At 36.5% G+C, this 21,601-nt stretch overlaps 1 protein-coding gene across 1 annotated transcript in view; it reads left to right on the top strand.

The window, feature by feature from the left end:
- The window catches only part of SNAP91 (synaptosome associated protein 91), a 136,817-nt gene that overhangs the window by 32,829 nt on the left and 82,387 nt on the right, over positions 1-21,601 (top strand). Inside the window, exons 3-7 of the mRNA XM_054569671.1 lie at positions 8,632-8,774; positions 9,544-9,619; positions 10,401-10,503; positions 12,169-12,262; positions 13,900-14,011. Of these exons, the coding sequence (XP_054425646.1) occupies positions 8,632-8,774; positions 9,544-9,619; positions 10,401-10,503; positions 12,169-12,262; positions 13,900-14,011 (528 nt within the window). The remainder of the gene's footprint in view (positions 1-8,631; positions 8,775-9,543; positions 9,620-10,400; positions 10,504-12,168; positions 12,263-13,899; positions 14,012-21,601) is intronic.

The raw sequence follows: 21,601 nt of genomic DNA, 5'->3' as shown, positions 1-21,601 counted from the left end.
TACTAAAAATTGCTTTATGAAGTATAATTGATGGGAAAAAAATTTCATGTATATAAAATATACTATTTGGTAAGTTTTGACAAACATGTACCCATAAAACTATTAGCATAATCTCCTAAAATCTGCTAAAAACTGCAAAGAAATTAAAGCAGCTCTAAGTAAATAGAGAGAGAGACCATGTATGTGGATTGAAAGACTCAATATTGTTAAGATGCCAGTTCACCCCAAATTGATCAATAGTTCAAAATAATCCCAATCAAATTCCCAACAGATATTTTTTTAAGTTGATAAATTCTGTTTGAAACTCATATGAAAATACAAAGGATCTAAAAGAGCCAAACCAACTTTGAAGTTGGAAGGCAAACACTACCTGATTTCAAGGATTACTATAAATTTACATTAATCAATATAGTGTGGTATTGGGGTAAAGATAGACAAATAGATCAATCCAAAAGGGGAGAGTCCTGAAATAAACCCAAAGATATGCGGTCAGTTAATTTTCAACAAAAGTTCAAAGGCTCTTCAGTAGGGAAAGAATAGATTTTTCAACAAATGATGCTGGAACAATTTGATATTCAAATGCAAATAGAAAAGGACCATATACTCATAACTCATACCATTTATAAAAACTAACAATATATTATAGATCTAACTTTACAACCGTAAAATTATAAGCTGCCTAGAAGAAGCATAAGGGGGAAATCTTTGTCACCTTGACTCAAGCAAAGATTTCTTAGATGACACCAGAAGCATAATCCATACAAGAAAAACTGGATAAATAGAATTTTATAATTAAAAACTACTGTTCTTTGAAAGACACTGTTGAGAAAGTGAAAAGGGAAGTTGCATACTTGGAGAAAATACTTAAAAATCATATATTTGATAGAGGACTTGACCCAGAATAACTAAATAAGAAACAAACAGTCCAATACAAATGGGCAAAGAATATATACCATGATGAATAAATTAATGAAAATCACATGAAAAAATGTCTAACATTGATAGTCATCAAGGAAATGCAAAGAAAAAGCACCAGGATATACCATATCACACCAATATGTGAACGGATAAAGTTTTGGTATACCCATACAAGTACACCTCATTAGTAAAAAGGAACAAACTATTGATACCTGGAACAATGAGTCTCAAAATAACAATGCTGAGTGAAAAAGAAGCCAGACTTGTCCCTTTCACCCCCAAAATATGATTCTCTTTATAGAAAATTTGGAAAATGTGAACTAATGTATATTGGCCGGTGGCAAATTAGTGATTGCTAAGGGAGAAACAAGGAAGGAAAATGAGGAGGGGCAGGAAGAAGGAATTATAAAAAGGCTTGAGGAAACCTTTGGAGGTGATGAATATGTTCATTATCTAGATTTTTCTGATAGTTTTATGGGTGTGTATGTTTGTTAAAACTTACTAGATTGTATACTTTAAATGTGTACATTTTCTTGTATGTCAGTACACTTCAGTAAAGCTATATTTAAAACACCAAAAGGATACCATATCCATCTCCCCAAGTTCAACAAAGACTTTGAATTCTGAGGATTTCAAATATGACAGAGCTCTTTAGCATTTAGTTTCTCGCAATTTTCAAGAATATTTTTCCTGTGTGTGTTTGCCTATGTCTTTTTAGTTTAATTATTTGAATTTTTTTTAATTGGAAACCCTTTATTTGGTGAGGAAATAAAGCAGTAGAAACTCATATAAACTGCCTAAGGGAATATAAATTGGCGCAATCACTATGTAAAAACATTTTGTAAAGTTAAATATGTGCATACCCTACAATTTAGCAATTCTCTTTTCAGGCATATACAAAGACTAGCAGCTCTCAAACTGTTTGGTCTTAAGACTTTTTTGTATTCTTAAATTACTGAGGAATTCAAATAGCTTTTGTTTGTGTGCATTGTCTTTAGATAATTACTGTATTAGAAATCAAGACTGAGAAAGTTTTAAAATATTCATTTTAAAATAACAATAATAAACCAATTGACATGTTAACACAATGTTTTTAGGAAAAATAATTATTTTGTTTTGGAAAAATAATTATTTTTTCTAATTTTCCAAAACAAATTGCTTCTCCGAAGCAAATATGTTTTAGAAAAATAATTTTTTGTTTGTTTTCCAAAACAAAAAATATAGTGAGAAGAGTGGTATGTTTTTGTATCTTTACACATCTCTTTAATGTCCTGCTTAATAGAAGATGGTTGCTCATATTGTTTCTGTATCCAATCTATTGGGATATATTGTTTTAGTTGAAATTGATGAAGAAAATCTAGCCTCACACAGATACTCAATTAGAAAAGGAAGAGTCCATTTTCATATTATTTTTATTTTTTACCCGTACCCGAGGACATTTTCTCATTGCTCTTAGAGAGGCAGGGGGAGAGGAAGGGAGAGAGAGAAACACCGATGCAAGAGAGAACCATTGACTGGTTGCCTCCCGTACATGTCAGGACCAGGGATCAAACCCACAACCTAGGCATGTGCTCTGACCAGAATTGAACCCACAATCTTTTGGTTACTGGACGACATTCTCCAACCAATGCAGCCACACCGGCCAGGGCAAAAAAGGGAGAGCCATTTTTAATAAACTCTTGCTTTTACAATAAATGCTGGATGTTCTTTTTTTGATGCTATAACTCTCAAAGTGGTAGTTTCTTATATATAAATTGCAACGTTGAAGCTGAAACCATGTCAGTGAACTTTTATACATTAAAATCTGTTGGTCTATTTGTACTTTGAATGAGTTGAATGGATTATTTTGTAACATTCTGTACTAGACATTGGGAAAACATTGGTTCACCAAGTTATTCACATCCCCAAAATGTTGACACATTTCATTATAAAATATCAACAAATGATATTCCCTAATGTCACCAATTATCTTATCAGAAAAGTCTTAAAGAACTGGAAGGCTGTTAAGCTTAGCATGTCAGACACAAGTTTTCTAAAATTCTAAGTTTTACTTAAAAGATTAAATTTTATCATTGGCAGTCTGTACTGTCATTCTTTTTTTTTTCAAGTGACAGACTCACTTTATTTTTGAGAAAATAACTGCTGAATATCAAGTCTGAATCACTATTGGTTTGAAGTCTACTCTTGAAAGCAAAAACAGTGATCTATGAAGAAAGTGGTTAGTTGAGCTCACAATTCAGCTTTTCCTTGAGAAAGCTCTTGATCTTTATTATGCATCAGAAGTGCTTTATGCATACTTCCCATTTAGTGACAGAACAGGGTGGGCATATGCTTTTTATAAAGGATCAGAGTAAACACTTTAGGATTTGGCAGCATTTCCCTAGTTCTACATTCTGTTCTTGGAGATTAACTTGCTGAGACTTTCTGTAGTGCTTCACACTGGTGATTCCTAATTGCTTCTTCAAATTTCTGAAGCCTTCCCCTCTCCTCCCTTCTCTTTTCTTGATTTTTCTCTCTCTCTCTTTCTTTTCCCTCTCTCCCTTCCTCCCTCTGTTCCTTCCTTGTCAAATCCTTTATTGTTTTTTGTAATGTTATTTTTCAATTATAGGTTACATTCAATATTATTTTGTATTGGTTTCAGGTGTACAGCATAGTGGTTAAACAGTCATATACTTTACAAAGTGGTTTCCCCCAATATTTCAAATACCAACCTGGTACCATACATATGTAATTGTAATATTATTGGCCATATTCTCTATGCTGTAATTTACATCCCCATAACTATTTCATGACTACCAATCAGTTGTTCTTAATCCCTTCACTGTTTCTCCTAGCTTCCCACTCTGCCTCCCCACTGGCAACTATCAGTCTATTCTGTGCATCTATTAGTCTGTTTCTATTTTGTTTGTTTGTTATTTTGGTCTTTAGATTCCAATTATAAGTGAAATCATATGGTGTTTGTCTTTCTCTGTCTGACTTATTTCACTTAGCATAATATCCTCTAGGTCCATCCATACCTTTGGAAATGCTAAGATTTCTTTCTTTTTTAATGGCCAAGTAATCTTCCATTGTATATATGTATCACTGTGTTTTGATCTACTCATCTCTTGACTGACAGGTTGCTTTCTTATCTTAGCTATTGTAAATAATGCTGCAATGAACATAGGGATGCATATACTCTTTGAAATTAGTGTTTTGGATTTCTTTGGATATAGTCCCAGAAGTGGGATCACTGGATCATAGGCAGTCCCATTTTTAATTTTCTGTGGTAACTACATACTGCTTTCCACAGTGGCTGCATCACTCTGCATTCCCACCAACAGTGCATCAGGATTCCCTTTTCTCTACATCATCACCAACACTTGTTGTTTGTTAGTTTATTGGTGATAGCCATGTGACAGTGTGAGATGATATCTCATTGTGGTTTTAATTTACATGTCCCTGATGATTAGTGATTTTGAGCATCTTTGCATATGTCTCTTGGCCAGCTTTATGTTCTCTTTGAAGGAGTGTCTGTTGTCCTCTGCCCATTTTTTTTATTGTTAAGTACAGTTGCCTCCATTTTCCCCCTACCATTCTCCCTGCCCACCCTACTCATCCCCGCCTCCAACCCTCGATCCTGTCCCTTTTGGCTTTGTCCTTTTGTCCTGTATACATATTCCTTAATGACCCTTCCCCTGTTTTCCCCCATTATCCCTCTCCCCTGTCCCCTCTGGTTATTGTCAGTTTGCTCTTTATTTCTGTGTCTCTGGTTATATTTTGCTTGATTCTTTGTTTTTGTTGGTTAGGTTCCATGTACAGGTGAGCTCATATGGTATTTGCCTTTCACCACCTTATTTCACTTAGCATAATGTTCTCCAGATCAGTGCATGCTTTTGCAAATCACATAAACAAAAGGAAAGACAAAAATCACATGATCATATCAATAGATGCAGAAAAAGTATTGATAAGGTACAGCACCCATTTATGATAAAAACACTCAGCAAAGCGGGAGTAGAGGGAGCATACCTCAACATAATAAAGGCCATATGTGAGAAACTTACAGTCAATATCATACTCAATGGGCAAAAACTAGAAGCTTTCCCACTAAGATCAGAAACAAGACAAGGATGTCCACTTTTACCACTTCTATTCAACATAGTATTGGAATTCCTAGCCACAGCAATCAGACAAGAAGAAGAAATAAAAGGCATCCAAATTGGAAAGGAGGAAGTAAAACTGTCAGTGTTTACAGATGACATGATAGTGTACTTAGAAAACCCTATAGACTCCACCAAAAAACTACTTGCCTTAATAAGTGAATTTGGCAAAACAGCAGGATACAAAGTCAATATTCAGAAATTGATGGCATTTTTGTACACTCTGCCATTTTTTAATTAGATTGTTTTTTGGTGTTGTATGGGTTTTTTAAATAAATTTTGGATATTAACCCCTTATCAAATGTATTATTGGTGAATACCTTCTCCCATTCAGTATGCTGCCTTTTTGGTTTGTTGATGGTTTCCTTTGCTGTGCAAAAACTTTTTAAGTGTAGTCCCATTTCTTAATTGACTTTCATAATTTCACTTTCCTGGGCTTCTCTTTACCATTTTGACTATTCTTTGAGTTCCTTTTCTTCTAATCATCTCTTTTTTTCAATAATTAATTAATTTATTTATTTAATCTTTATTGTATTTTTTCCATTACCATTTAACCCCTTTATACCTCCCCCCCGGCAATCATTACACTGTTGTCCTTGGCCATGAGTCCTTTTTCCTTTTTGCTTGATCCCACCACCCCCTAATCTTCCCTCCATCTCTTAAACATTGGTCTTTCTTGGCTTTGGTTCTTATTTTTCTTATGTATAATGTAATTTTTACAGTTCTTCATGTGATATTTGGGTTACCTCTTCTACTTTCATGATTTCAGCTCTCATTTCACTGCAGATGACTTCCAAATTTGTATCTAGGCCAAATGTGTCCTCTAAACTTGTTGGAGCATACCTCTAATTTCCTATCAGACATCTCAGAGTAGATCTCCAAAAGCAATTTCAGTATATTGTGTCCAAAATAGCTTAAGTCTCCTTTGAAAACAGCTCTCTTTCCATTTTAGCAAAAAGCATTTAATGGATCCCAGACCACAAATTTTGACATGTTCAGGATTCCTTTTCCCTTCACCTCTTAATATCCGTTTACTCACCTCCAAATGCTGTCAGTTGTACCTCATCAATATTTTTCCGTTCCATTCATTATCTCCCCTTTTTCCACCAGCCTTTATTTAGTTTATGTTCAGCTCATCTCCAACTTTCAAGTGGGCCTTCTAACTTGCCACTTTTATGTCTTCTAATATCTCCGGGCAGAGATGATTATTCTTCTTCCTGTGCCTCTGCTTGCGTTGCAGATAGCTTTTAGTAGTTGCTGAGTAATGTGATGGACTGGAAAAGAAATCTTATTGGTACATTTTCAGGGGCCCCCTTAGTCCCTCAGGGAAGTGCAGACACTTCAATATCATGTGTTAGATCCCTCACTGACCATTTCTTTGCTCTTCACTAAGTTTCTCCCCACCGTTTGCCCACACCTAGTCTTCAGACCGCCACAGTTGTTCAAGGACATACCACCTCCCATGGCTCCACACTTGGCTTATTTGCTAAAAATGTACCTCTCACTCCTCTCAGATGTCATAGCTGGCTTTAGGGTCCTTCTCATGGAATCTTTACTAATATCTCTCTGTAACAGATGAGGGCCTGAGTCAAAGGAATATGAATTTGCCTGGAGTCACACAACTAGGCAGGGGCTGAGCTGGGCTCTGGACCGGAGTTCTTTCTGCTCTATTATGTTGCTTCTCTTTACTCATCTTTTAGAGGGATTTCTCTGTTATCTGAACATGTATTTGTCTTCTCTGACCAGCAATGCATTTCTGTATTCCCAGAGACCAGTTCAGTAAATAAATGAATAGAAAAATATATGACTGGAACAGAATTTCGAGTATAAATTTGTCCCATGATATTGTCTCAGAAACAATGTTTATAGCATAGTGATTTTTCATTTTCAAAGGACTGTTTATATTTTGTGCTAAAGTATAGTTTTTGTACATTTTACTCAACAAATGTTTATGTGCCCTGTGCTCTGTGAAGTGCTGCGCAGGAAGCAGACATTGGTATGACTATTTCTGTCTTCAAGAAGCTTTGGTATGGTAGGAACTTCGGCAGATACACATCTGATCTGAACACCCAGCAAGAACAAAATGCCTCAAGTTCTAAAGCAGAGGGAGGTCACATGGGGATGCCTTTAAAAGGGATTAGGAAAGGTTTCTGAGGGATGAATAGAATTCCAATAAAGAAAAATATTGGGGGAGGGGGGTAAGAGGATAGGGATGATGACTGGAATTTAAAATAAAGTAAAAAATAAACCTGGTTTGGTCTACTTACAATTCAGAACAATTACTGATACCTTTTAGTCTAGACGTTAAGAGCTATTTCAGTGATGGGGTATCAACTTTTTAAAATCTATTTATTGTAAAATAGAGAAATGAATAAAACAAATATATAGCTTAATGATTACTGAGTGGGGATTTTGAATAAAGAAAATCATGGTTTGTCTCTGTCTTTGTTGCATGGGATGTCCTAGGAACTGGATATCACGTGCAGTTCTCTGCACGGCAGGTGCAGCCTGAAAAAGAAGTCTTACTTGTTTCCTCTTCATTTGCACTACCCCAGTGTGCCTTAGGTTCTGTTCATTAGCGAGTGATCTTCGGATGCCTTTGCTAACTTTTTGACAGCATTCACCATGTTTTCTGAATGCTGGACAGCCCGTCTTTGCCACCTATAAATTATTTTTTCCTGAGATAGACCTGGAGTCATACTGATAATCTGTAGGTGTGGATAGTGAATATATCACAAAGTTTTAGTCCTTGAAATGCAACTCAAATTATAGTAATTTAATGCATTCATGATGTTCTATGAAAGCTTAGATGGGCATAGTGAAATTCTTTCCTGTTATTGTTTGCTCTCATTCTGACACTTAAGTGACAAATGTGTTTATTCACATCCATCAAAATTAAAATCCAACTGAAGTATGCTTTTACCTGTAGTGTTCTAAAAAATTCATTTACGTTATTGACTTCAAATGGTGCATAGAGTAGGTGTCCACATGTATGAGACAATTTTGCTTAGAGGGATAACAAAGATGATTAGCATGAGGCTCAGCCTTCCTGAGTTTGAAACTGACATTGGTAACAGAAAACAGATAAAATTCAGAAGAGGGCATAGAAGAGAATTCAGTAGAAAAAAATAACCTCAAGCCCTGGCAGGTGTGGCTCAGTGGATTGAGTGCCGGTCTGCGAAAGAAAAGGGTTGCTGGTTCGATTCCCAGTCAGAGCATATGTCTAGGTTGTGGGCCAGGTCCCCGGTTCCAGGGGGCTTAAGAGACAACCACACATTGATGTTTCCCTCCCTTCCTTTCAACCTCCCTTTTCCTCTGTCTGAAAATAAATAAATAAATAAATAAAAAAGAAAAAGTAACCTCAAGAAAAAAACGAATATATTGGCTATCAAATGTATATATCTATGAATATATGTGTGAAAATAATACAGTTTAATTTTTTAAATTTTTATTAACTATTGTCAAAGCAATTTTGGACTTGTATTTCAGTAAACATGTTTAAATGTTTAAAATTTTAAGTGAATTTTTGTGTGTAATGATTAATTTCATTGATTGATATCTTCTCTTTTCATAGATTTGATCCAGGCTACCAATGAGACCAATGTTAATATTCCTCAGATGGCCGACACGCTCTTCGAGCGGGCAACGAACAGTAGCTGGGTGGTTGTATTTAAAGCTTTAGTCACAACACATCATCTTATGGTGCATGGAAATGAGGTAAACTTAGTAAACTTCTCTATTTTTGGTGAGGGAGTGAGGCTTTTATGGAAAAGTATGATGAAGACTTAAGGCCCTTTCAGTTTTCACTAATTAGGAGAAAAAGAAGAGAAAAATCTATGGTTCAGAATGGACTAGAGTACAATTTTAATCTTCTGTTCTGAAATTTTTTTTAAAAAAGTTAATGTTGTTAGACATTTTATTAGATATATTTAAGTATTAAATGTTACTAGTACCTAGGTGTACAGGGTGGGGCAAAAGTAAGTTTACAGATGTGAGTATGTAAAACACAATTTATTCCTGTATTATTATTTATGAATTACTGTATTATTGTCCATATGAACAACTGGAAACCTACTTTTGTCCCACCCTATATAGACCATGTAAATGTATTAATGGGCAAAAATGTGAGGAAAAGGAATAATAAAATTATTTTTACCATAGGAAATACTCCTTTGTGCCTTTAAGTAAAAAAATGTTTAATTTTTGAAAATACTAATAAAATAAAATTACCCAGTTTGTATAGGATGTCTACTGAATCCTATTAAATTGCAATGTTGCTGTTTTGCACAGTAATGAAAGATCGTCCAATTTAATTCTCACTCGGCAACTATTATTCAGTCCTCCCTCCCTGCCCCCAGAGGAAGTCAGGAATCCTAGGAAGCTTTATAACTGAGGAAAAGAAAAATGTGATATTTTTAAAAATAAAAATTCTTTTTACTATCAGAAATTATTATTGGTGTTTAATTTTAATTTTTGTGTTTTTTAGAGATTTATTCAGTATTTGGCCTCTAGAAATACACTATTCAATCTCAGCAATTTTTTGGACAAAAGTGGATCCCACGGTGAGAATATATATGTTTTATCTTTTTTTTTGCTATATTTTTGATGTGGAATTTTTAGTTTTTGAAGTGAGATTATTAATACAAAATTATTATAACTGATAGCTTTGCGAGATGTTTAAGAAAATGTAAAAAAGTATATAGGTAGTTCATAGTAGTTTTTAAATATCTTATGGTTAGATAGCTCAGCATGTAAATTATATGTTAATTTTATTTTTGTCTTTTCAGTATTTACCTTAAAAAGTAGACCCATGGTTGTTTGTTTATAATTGTGCAAAAAGCAGTGAAATGAAAGATGCTTTCCCAATTGAAAACAAAAATGAATAACAGCCCTAAAGAAATGTTCTTTATAAGTTAATATAATTCAAACTGCAATCACCTATTCATGCATAACATTTACTGGTTGCTATTATGTATAAGGCAAACACACGAAACAAGTGGAGAGTTCTCAGAGAGCTACATACACTCAGTCTAAAACAGGCTGTTACCTGAAACAGTGAACAAAAAATGTGATGAGAAATCAGAACAGACATTCTGTACAAGGATAAGATATTTAAAAACTAGTATAAACAACTAAACATAACTAAACTGAATAGTCTTGGAATGACTCATGCCAAAATTATTTTCGCCTGTAGTAGGATTTTAAATGAAGCCTGTCCAGTACATTTATTGACCTTGTCCTAGAATTATTTACATTTGGGGAGTTAAAAGAAATTGGTACTAAGCAAAGCACAATTGAAGGTATTTTACTAATTAGTTTTATTTCCTCTTCTCCTTCCCCCAGGTTATGATATGTCTACCTTCATAAGGCGCTATAGTAGATATTTGAATGAAAAGGCTTTCTCTTACAGACAAATGGCATTTGATTTTGCCAGAGTGAAGAAAGGGTATGTCTTTTCTATTTATTTAAGTAGAATAAGTTTTTGAGGTATACTTGAATTATCTTAATTAAACTTAAATACCAACTAATTTTGATCATGAAGGCCCAGTTTACAATTATGTGAAAAAGAAACTCAAATAATATTATTGAATTTAGTCTTGAGATTGTAATATGTATTACTTTATATTGTCATGCATTGAATCTGACATAATACTTAGAGTTGAAATGGTATAACATTCTATTTGTTAAAATCAATTCAAAATTCTTAAACATATGTATCTTTAATTTTAAATGGAGAAAATTTAAACAAAGCTATTTTAAAAGAACAGTGGCTGTAGTTGACAATAATTATTTCAATGTGTTTTGATTGAGGTTAAACTGAACTGGGTACATGGTGGAGATCTGTTTTTGAGAGGTAATACCATCCTAGTATTACACACACACACACACACACACACCATAATTGAAACTAATTATTAATACTAACCATTGATTAAGAAAACCTCATTGAAACAGAAACACATTGTAATTCATCATTAACATCTGTTTCCCTCTAAATAGATGTTTAAGTTTAATCAGAAGTGTTCAGTCAAAAATATGTGCAAATCTTGTCTGTTCCTAACTTGAAAGAATGACAAGTTATTGTAAAAGATTTAATATTTTAGTTTCAGTAATCCACACAAAAAGATGTAACTCTACTTTTCTAATAGCTTACCTAACCTTAGCTTTGAACTTTTTTATCATGGTGACGAACAATATAAACTTACCTATTCAAAATAAGTTAGTTTGTTGTGGGTGAACATTTAAAAACATTAAGATTTCTACTTCATCCTCTTCTTGTTAGAGATAGTTCTAGTTCATGCACCTTCCTCTGCCCTCCTCCATGGTCCTGGGAAATCACTGCTGATGTTCCCAGATGCTCTGTACCCTCTCCCCCAGAGGTCCACAGCCTTCTTAGGAACGTCTGCACCCCTTCACGGGCACACAGACACTCTTTGGGAGGCTTTTCCTACCACTGACATGGGAAAGACCTTGAAGATTGCCATCATCGGCCTCTTCACATTTTCCTCACCTGTCTCAGTATTGTCACTGCCTGACTGGCTCTGGATGTGGGGGCGTCCTAAGAGGCCTGGGGGTGGTACAGGGCACAGTGCTCCCTCTGACACTCCCTCTGACACTAACCTCCAGGTACCTCCTCTGCAACTAAACCCTTATCTCCTTTTGGCCAAACTATGCATTTCATCATGCATTTTTCTTCACTGATGGTTCATAGTATAACGTCTGTACTCCCGGCCCTTTAAAGACTTCTAAGAAATGTTTTCTCTTTCTCAGAAACAAACAAACTAGCATTTTAGGAAAGTTATTTTTTAAATATTATCCTGTTACAGATTTAAAAGAATCCATTTAGAAATTCAGCTGACGTCTTTTATCCTGACCACATTGCTTTCTTCCTGAGGGAGATACAGAAAGAAACTATTGCCTGTGTGGTTGAAGAATAAGAATGGATCAGAAGTAGTACAGAGAAGGGGGTCAGCTACAACCTCTTCATGTGTCAAAATCATCCCACAGGGTTAACAAGGAAATAAGGGGAACCAGCTCAGAACAATGCATGTGGTCTTGAATTTTCCAGGCACAAGGAAGTTTTATCTTCTTCTTTTTAAAAAAATTGTAGGGCCGATGGTGTCATGAGGACAATGGCTCCTGAAAAGCTACTAAAGAGCATGCCAATACTGCAGGGACAAATTGATGCACTGCTTGAATTTGATGTACGTATCTCACTAGCAAATATTTCTTACACAATAGTATTGCCTTTTATTTAAAGATGGGCTATAGGTAAAGGTGGAATATCCTCAGGAAGCAGATTTAGATCCCTCATTTATATTAATTAGATCAATACTTAGTTGAAGCTGTTAGCACCGTGGAGATGATGGCTGGCCCAGATTATCCGAGCAGTTTACCAGGTATTTACTTAAGTCATGGAAAAATGTGAGGGATGCATTCTTGAAACCCCAAGTTTGGAGTGACATGGTTGTTCCTGTTGTCTTTGACAGAATGTAGCTGCAAAACATACCTGCAGGCAGCTAAATAACTCAGCCTGCTTTTAGAAGCCATTTTACACAGACGCTCAAATGACACCATTCACCGAAGAGAATTATTTTTGTTTTGTCATGGTCGTCCTTCCTGACGATATCAGCGTGACTGGTCTCTCAAAACCATACCTGTGTCTTGGCTGTGGTGGTAAATGCACTAACCTACGCATGTGATAAGATTATAGAGAACTAAACATACACACATAAATGAACACAAGTAAAAGTAAGGAATAAGATTAGTGGATTGTATCAAAACCAACATCCTGGCTGTGATGTTGTACTATAGTTTTATGATGATATCGTTGAGAGAAACTGGGTAAATGGTACCTGGAAATCTCTATTTTTTTAACAACTGCATCTGGATTTATAGTTATTTCAAAATAAAAATTGTTAATTAAATAACTATATTTGATTTATGAAAATAAAATATTCTGACATGTAGTGAGATTCTTTACTCACATTGTTAGCTTTCCCCTCTTTTGGTGGTTGTTTAAAATAATCTTCCTCAAATATTAATAACTTAAAATTTCTGTTAAAATTATATGGTTTATTCTATAATCGAATCATAGTCACAACACCAAACTCCGGTGACACTTCAGTAAAAGCAGCAATGCATCTTGTTTTTTTGGCAGATTTTATAGTAAGGACTTGACTAGGTATTTATGGAATTGCTTCTGTTAACTTTTTTTCTTTTTGTGCATTTATTTTTCTTTGCTTTTCTTGCCCTCAATAATGGTACTGTCTAAAGGAGAGAAGTCATAAAGGAGGGGGGAAAAAGCAGAATTTGAGAAGATATGAACAAGGATTGGGAGATGAGGAGAAATTATTCTTTTTTGTGTTGATTATTAAAGAATTTGGTGGATGGATGAATGCTATGAGTCAAGAATTGTTTTGGGAGTAGCTGGTGAGGTATCTGTTGTGCATGCCATGCTTCCTCACTGAGTTACTGCAGGTCCCTCGGGCCTGAACCCTTCGGCAGAGAACATCACACAGGGGCAGTGGAAGAAAGTAGTGTAACATAGTAAAAGCAACAGCAGACCAGATTTGCAAGGGTGGATTTGATTGATCTGTGGATTACTGATCAAATAGAATACATGTATGTCTTATAACGATAGGATAACTCCTTGACTTAAATTGAAACAAGAAAAATGCAATCCCTTTTTTGATAATGGTAGGGTTACTAAAAGAATTACACAACATTTGTAAAATAGGGTTGAATTTCTTATTAATCATTTGAGACATTTTAATGTGCTCTGAGAAGAATTGTCATTTGATAATACGATTTAACACATTAACTTTTCATCTTCTTCTAGGTGCATCCAAATGAGCTAACAAATGGTGTTATAAATGCTGCATTTATGCTTCTTTTCAAAGATCTTATCAAACTTTTTGCTTGCTACAACGATGGAGTTATTAACCTACTTGGTAGGTAGAACTACTGAATGATGTCTTTGAATAAAAAGTATCAGAATGCAAAGATGTGGATATCACAGACTTGATACATAAAAATCTGAATATATGACTTATTTGAGTCACATTTCCTTGAGTATTCTCACATCAGTCAAGATTAAGTTCAGGAAATAGAAAGTGCTCTGGATGTTTTAAGTATGAAAGGATTTCATACAGGGATTTTGGTGCTTAACAAAATTTCGAAATGACTGAAGGAGGAGGTTCTAAGCTTTACCTCTTGGAATAAGTCCCATAACAATAAATTACTGTTTCATTATGCTAACAGCTACTGCTGATGCTAGCCCTGGAGATATGCAGGAAACAAGAAGCCACTTCTGCCTCATTAAGTCCAACAGTGAGAGGGGCCACTCTAGCTCCTAGGTTCCTGGACCCATATATTGATCAATGGTTCGGAGTATATATTAGAATCCCTAACTTCTTAAAGTGTATTCTTAGAGTAGAGTGAGTGTGAAATGGAGTCATCTGCATGCTGTTCCATCATTATGTAAGGCCTTCCATTGTGGACTGATAGGATTCATGCGAAGACTGATGAATTCTGCGGAATACATTGTCTCACTTCGTGTGCAGTAAAAATAGAGGCAGTGCTGTGTGAGAAACCATGATGGTGAGTCATTCCTCAGATGGTGGTACTGGCAGAGCAATATAGGCAGAGATGATAAAAGCATGTCCAGGATAAACTGTCTGTTATGGTATAGAGAGATCACTGCTGTCCACGCTAGGAATTCATCCTTATCCTGTTACCTGGTGGGTGATTCCATACTCCCTGGAGTATGGTGTCATGGTGGAAGCTCATCGTTGATCTCTGAGAGATGGAACACTTAGCAATGGCACTTAGTTCATCGGCCTATGGAATCTTCTTACCCCCCTGATTATTGAGAGCCTTTTCATGGTGCATGCCTTTGGCCTGCATTTGCATGGGATAAAAATAGTCTCATGCTCTCTACTCATGCTGAGAGGTCGACCCACTCTACCTTTTCTCCAAACCTTTGTCACTGATCTTCTCATTTCATTTTTTCCAAGTCCCTGGTCAAACATACCAGCAGTTAGTTACTGCACATATTTTTGTTCCTATCTGTATGTCGCACCGTATTTCCTTTGACATACAATTAAAAATCAGATTGGTATACTATTAAAGCTTGACCTACACTAAAAGATTTCTTTCTGCTGTCAGGGTCACCCCTTTGAGGGGATATAACAGTTCAGCAAACCACTTCCAGCTGGTGCCAGCATGAGAAACTATCTGTAAACCAAGCTTCAGTTCCATTTTCCCTCAGTTAGCTGGTCAGAGGCATGACTTGAGGGAGAAATGGCAGCGCAGAAGAGGAGGTGCACTGGGAAGTGTGAGTCGTCTTCATACGACCTACGCGGGCATTCAGGATCTGCTTGAAGCCGATCTCTGATGGACCACTTCCATTTGATGGTGGAGTATTCTTGCACTTGTCCAACTTTATGGTTTGGTATATTAGATAACACTTGAGTCTCATGGTTACTTGATATTCTGTGGTCAGAATCTAAGTCTCTAGAAGCAAGCCAAGAGCAATTTTTCCAAAGGATATTAGTTACTGTCTGAAGAAGACATGGCTCTGCTCCAAAGCACTAGAGGCTTCTACTTTATTTTCCCTGTGGAGTGTGCCAGAGCCTTCTGCAGCATTTGGATCTGCTGAAGACACTTTGAGTACCTTTAGACCTGCAGGAGCAATGGCCCGCGTGGCCCCACTTTGCAGCAGTTGCACAGCCTTCCCTTCATCTGGAGTCCACTTATATTTGACACTGTACCAGATCTGTTGAGAGCAGCACATACATGTTGTGTACGTTACCTCCAAAACCGAAAAAGAGCCAACTGTGCCTGCATTTTTGTTATCGGGAATGTAAGGTGAAGCTATTTGTCTTTCACATGGAGGGGACCTTTGAACCTTCAGAAATTTCATTGACGTAGCATGTCCCTGAATTTTCGTAGATTCTGTCTCTCACCCTTTGATATACATGTATCTTATCAAGGCACTTAACATACTTGAAATTCTTGCCCACTAGATAGAATCAGCCTAATGTCATCAAAGTGATATCCCCTGGGATTATGACAGCCAGAGAGGTTGATACCCTTGAAATAAGACAGTGAGGGTATACTGGCATCCTGCCCAATGAAAGCAAACTGCTTTTGATGGAGTCTGTTTATTGGGAAAGAGATAAAGGAATTTTCTAGTTTGATAGCTGCCTGTCAGGAGTCCGGAGCTGTCAGGAGCTGTGTTGATTTTACACTGGAAAGGAGGACACATCTGGATCTCTACAAGTAGTGGCCGTTACCTGATTAAGTTCACGGTTGCCTACTGTCTCTGCCATTCCTTCACCTGTTGCCGAAACCTGATATGCAAGTTAACTGGGGATACAATGGAATGCTAGCCCTGTACCTTTGCAGAAGTTAGGAAACCAGTGTGGCAACACTGCCAGTTTCAAAGTGTTTCTATCCCAACTATATATTCAAGAAACTGGGCAAATAACCACAGTTTCCTGCATCCACTGGAGATAGTTTTCTTTTATCACCTAATCCCCACAGAGCCTCTATTCAGATTGGCAGAAGACATAGTGACATTTTGAGTCCCCAGGGAGGAGCATCATCCTAGAGTCTGTTTCTCTGTAAAGTCTGGGTGTGTCCTTTTCTCCAGTACGCAGTCACTCTGATAACAGTCCCTTTGCAGAAGATAACAGAGGTGCCTGGTGGATGTGGTCCTAGGACCTTCCTGAAGAATACCTGGAGGGCTTATTGAAATTCAGGTTGTTAGGCCCTAACCTGGAGGGTCTAATTCCGTAGGTCTAGGGAAGGGCCTGAGGATTTGCATTTCTAGAAAGTCCAGAGCAGCAGTGCGGTTGCTGCTGGTCTGGGGACTTCAGTTTGAGAACCACTATGTTCGAGTCACCCCCAGATGCTCACACTAGCATTTTGAATCCACGCTTTTTGGTATGCTCACCCAAATAAATAATCAATTACATTATAAAGACTAATGCAATATTCCTTATTTCCTGCTTAAAACATTTAGAATTTATTCCAGTTCTCTAGATTTTTATCAATTAGGATTGACAGATTGAGGTGGAAAAAGAACAAGATGCCCAATTAAATTTGTTTCAGATCAGTACTAATGACTCTGTATTAATAAGCACTATGCGATATTTGGGACATACTCATGCTAAAAATTATTTGTTATTTACCATTTAAATTTAATTCAGTATCTTGTCTGGCTATCCTACTGCCAACATAAATTTACAAAATCTTGCTCTTCTTCTAGCATATGTGCTTTTTTCCTCCTGGGTCAGACTTTGTGCTGTCTTTCTTGGGAGGGCTGGAATTGCTGGATTCTAAACTCATTCTAGGTATTGAGCCAGTTGGCAAAGGAAGGAGATAAGTAGAGGGATAGGGTACAAGGAGATTTTCATTCTCTGATGAAAAGTGGGGTGATTGCAGGATCTCCAAGCAAGGCAGGACCAGCTTCCTCAGAGTAAGTGGGAAAAGCTTTTCCCAACGAGGATAGCTCATTTTGGTTTGAATCTGGGTTAATCAAGTGTTTCTTTTTTCCAATTTTCTTTCACAATAAATGCCCTAACTTTCACAGAGGACACCACAGTGAGGCTGGAAATTTAACTTAACCACATATGTTATAATTCAGCAACTCACAAGATTGGGCTCTCCTCTGACGTTAAGCTATGACAGCCTTGTGTCTGCAAGAGATAAGGTTTTTTAGACCAGCATGAAGTAGCACCATCTGAAGGGAGCCTGGAGCCAGTAATTTAGAAGTCTATGTTGTCATCGCCCTTTTTAAGCTGTTCAGGGGAGTCAGGAGCAGCCAGCCCCCTCCATGGTTCGGTTTGCCTTGTTTCCATCTTGGTACTCTGTCCCAGCAGCTACCCAGCCTGATATGCTTACTCTGGCTGCTCATTTCAGAAAACCATAGGCGATCATTTAAGTAATTATTTTGCCTCTGTGTGGCACAGACTACGAGAATTTCATTTTCCAGTAGTTGCAGGTGGGTGTCACTGCCATCAAATCCAACCAGGTTGCATACCTAATCCCAGATTCCCATCTCCAACATTTTCAAGGGTCTGATTCCTACAGCCAATTCAGGTACTAAATGCCGTGTCTATTCAAGAAACAGAAAGCACTCTGCACATTGTAAATAAAAGGGGATTTAATACAGGACGTTAGGTGCTTATGTAATTATTGAAAGCCTGCAGGAATTGGTTCTCAACCTGGCCTCCTGAGATGACTACTGAGATAGCTAAGTTCTTACACACTGGAGAAGCTACTACTAAGGCCACCACTATAAGGTATGTGGAAACCAAGTGGCTGTGCCACCACCTCGGCTGCCTTGCAGTCCTAGGAAACTGGAGAACAGACCCTGAAGCTATAATCTAGGGAATTAGGGCATTTTATAAAGTGGCTGCAAGCGTAACAATGCTCAGACCCCTAAGGTGGATGGTAGGCAGTGCAATGCTGCTGAAAGATGAACTCAGACTTCTAGGATTTTACTACATGTAACAAACAGGAAAAAGCATGGGAAACATGGCTCTACCTCAGTTTCACCTTCTAGACCTCCCACAGGTCTAATTTGCAGAACTGAATTTGCATGCAGAATCCTGGCTTCTCATGAGTCTAGAAAACGATAGAATGGAGGTTGGGTAAGACAACCCCAGCACTGAATACTGGGCTCTTGGAGATTTTGCCTTTAGTGGGGAAAGATTCCTGCCCATAAGATGCAGCTCACAGCCATATTACCTTTATTTCAGGTGGGAGAGTTTATCAGTAAGCCAAAGAAGATAGATTTTCCCATGCTCTTTTGCTGGCTGATTTCACTCTACCTTACCACTCATAAATGTGAGCTTGTGCTAAAGTTCCTTTCTAGCCATCTACTATTCTGTCTCTGCATGTTCTTCATTGGAAAACCCATTATCTCCATTACGATGTGTCCAAAACCTATTACGTCACTCCTTACCTTTATTCTGAGCTTTAATTTTGCATATCTTTTTGCAGACATTAAATTTGGATATTGTGTTCTTACCTAAAACTCAGCAATATCTAAAACTGAACTCTCGAATTTACCCTCCCTAATCTTCTTGTTTCTGGTTTATATATAATTAGTCTTTTAAATCTAAAACCTTAATTATCTTTAAGGTGCTCATCTTACTCAAATCAGTACCCAGTTGATTCCTTTTCATACTTTCTCACAGTGTACCCTTGCTTCATTCCCACTTGTGCTTCAAGAACGCTGGCTATATTGCCTCTCCAATTCATCTAACGATTAAACATGTTTAGCCATGTGACCTTCCTCTATTGTCTGAACAGCCACTTAAATGCTGCTCTACTTTCTCTTTATCTTGAATTCACAGCCTTGTAGAAAGAATGCATTTTTTTCTTTATGTTAAAATAATAACCATTCAATACATGTTTTTATTTTGTGAAATTTGACAAAGATAGTCTATTGGCTAAGATTGGGAAAAGAAAAGAAGGAGGGTTACACCTTTTCATATTAAAGAAGGGGACTAAATGGTAGTGAAAAAAATACAATAAAAAGCTTTAAGAAAAAAGACCTGACTTCTTAATTGGTAGAGGTGTATATTCTTGCCTTGACAATATTCTGGTTTGAGTGGTCTTCATTCGGCATTGACAAATTGTTCTTGTAAAAGCAGCTCTAGAATATAAGCACACTTAGTATCCTAAGTGTTTTGAGACAGGTATGTTTTTTGCTTACTATATAATACTAGGGATTAATTTTAGAAATATGCAATGGGTTAGTGTTAATGGTCTTTGTGACCAACTCTCTGCGTCTAATGTTGGGGGCACAAACCTTCACAAATGTTTTGTCACTGAATGGAAACTCTGACATTCAAGTTAGAAGATGCTTCCCTTACTGACTGATGGTCATCAGTAGTAGCCTGCGTGCGAAGTCTCGGTTTGCTTTTCAGGGATGTGGTTCCTTTTCCAGTGGCTCCTTTCTTAGGAGAGTTATTCTGTGAAAGTTAATGCAGACATGATGGGAATTTATCTATACTTTACGAAGATTCATGTTACAAATGTCAAATTTAATCATTTCAAATACTAAAAATCAGTGTATGTTATCTTTAGTATAAAAGAAAGGCAAAGCCTCATTTCTGGGTGATACATACCCTCTGTTAAAAGTGTTACTTTCTCTGGGACCTGCTTCGGTCTCTAAGTGGACGAAGGAATCTCACAACTTTACATGTTATCAGTTCATGTTGCCTTTTGGTGACATTATCACTGTTAGGAGAAATGACCTAAAGCCATAATGATTGAATCTCTTTTGTTGCTGAATCCTGAACTACTGTGGTAGATACAATCTAAAAAGCATCCAAAGGGGAGAGAGAAAATTTGTTTAAATTTTAATGCATTTGTTTTAGAAGGAAATTGCAATGATTCAGTTTGATTTCTCTTTTTGTGTTATTGCTGAAGATCTGATGCAAAGAAATAAACAGATTATAATAAAGAAAAGTAACTTACACATTTGAAAGAAATTGTTTATGTGAAGATTGTGTAACAAAAAAAGAAAAGTATGTTTTACCAGAAGTCCTTATTTTCAAAGTTTAAACTGAAAAAGATGTGTTTCCTCATAGCACATAATTTTACCTATAGCATTAAAAAAGAGAATAGTGTGGATAAAGAAAATATCTTTAGCTTTGGCCATTTAAAAAAAAAAACTCACCTCCTTCTCAAATCTTAGCAAGTAGAAAACAGTATATGTTTATTTTTTTGGTCCTTTTGCTTCCCTTGAATACGCTGCAGGGGTGGTCCATGCGAAAAGTAAAATTACGAAAAGACTGTCAACAGAAGGAAATGAGCAGCTACCCTTAATAATTAGTTCTTTGTGTAATTATATATTACTAACCTGTCTTGAGAAAATGAAAAATACTTTTGAGAGAATATAAAAATAGATGTGTTTAACCATGTGCAGATATAAAATAATGATGATGCTGAGCACTCAGTTATGCACCAGCGTTGCCGGGAGCTGTTGTAGACGATGGCCTAGCACGTCTCCATCTGCAGTGTCAGTAATTATTGACTGAATGAATTGATGAATGACTGGCTGGCAAAAACACTGATAAAGTGCTAGTTTTCTTCAAAACAGTGTGGAGAAAACACACTCTCATGCTGCAGTTGTAATGAAGCTCTAGTGCCTTAATGACTGTGTAATCTAATCTTGGGAGGACGGAAGAGAATAGCAAAATCCTCTGTTTTTCTGTCTAGAAAGCTACAGGTTGAGAAGAAGGACATGATTATAGATTAGAAAGTCATGAAGAGTTTGGTAAACCAAATGTTTTTCACAAAGCTTCATTCTTTTATAACCAAAAAGCACATTGTTTGAAAAAAATAATTTATAACCAATAATAGCCAGTTTTAATTTACACAAAGTAGAAATTTTAGAGAATTATCAGGAAGTTTTATAAATTATTGCTTTATGATGTATATTATTGGTTTATAGTGAGCTAGTAAGAAAATAAAAGTGCTGTTCAATGAAGTCATAACTTTTGAGATTGTTATCACAA

The sequence above is a fragment of the Pteronotus mesoamericanus genome, unplaced genomic scaffold (assembly GCF_021234165.1).
Source record: "Pteronotus mesoamericanus isolate MK-2021 breed Mesoamerican mustached bat unplaced genomic scaffold, CSHL_Meso_final contig_20, whole genome shotgun sequence".
Lineage (NCBI taxonomy): Eukaryota > Metazoa > Chordata > Mammalia > Chiroptera > Mormoopidae > Pteronotus > Pteronotus mesoamericanus.
The sequence above is the reverse complement of the archived record's forward strand: the minus strand, read 5'-3'. Positions and strand labels throughout refer to the sequence as shown.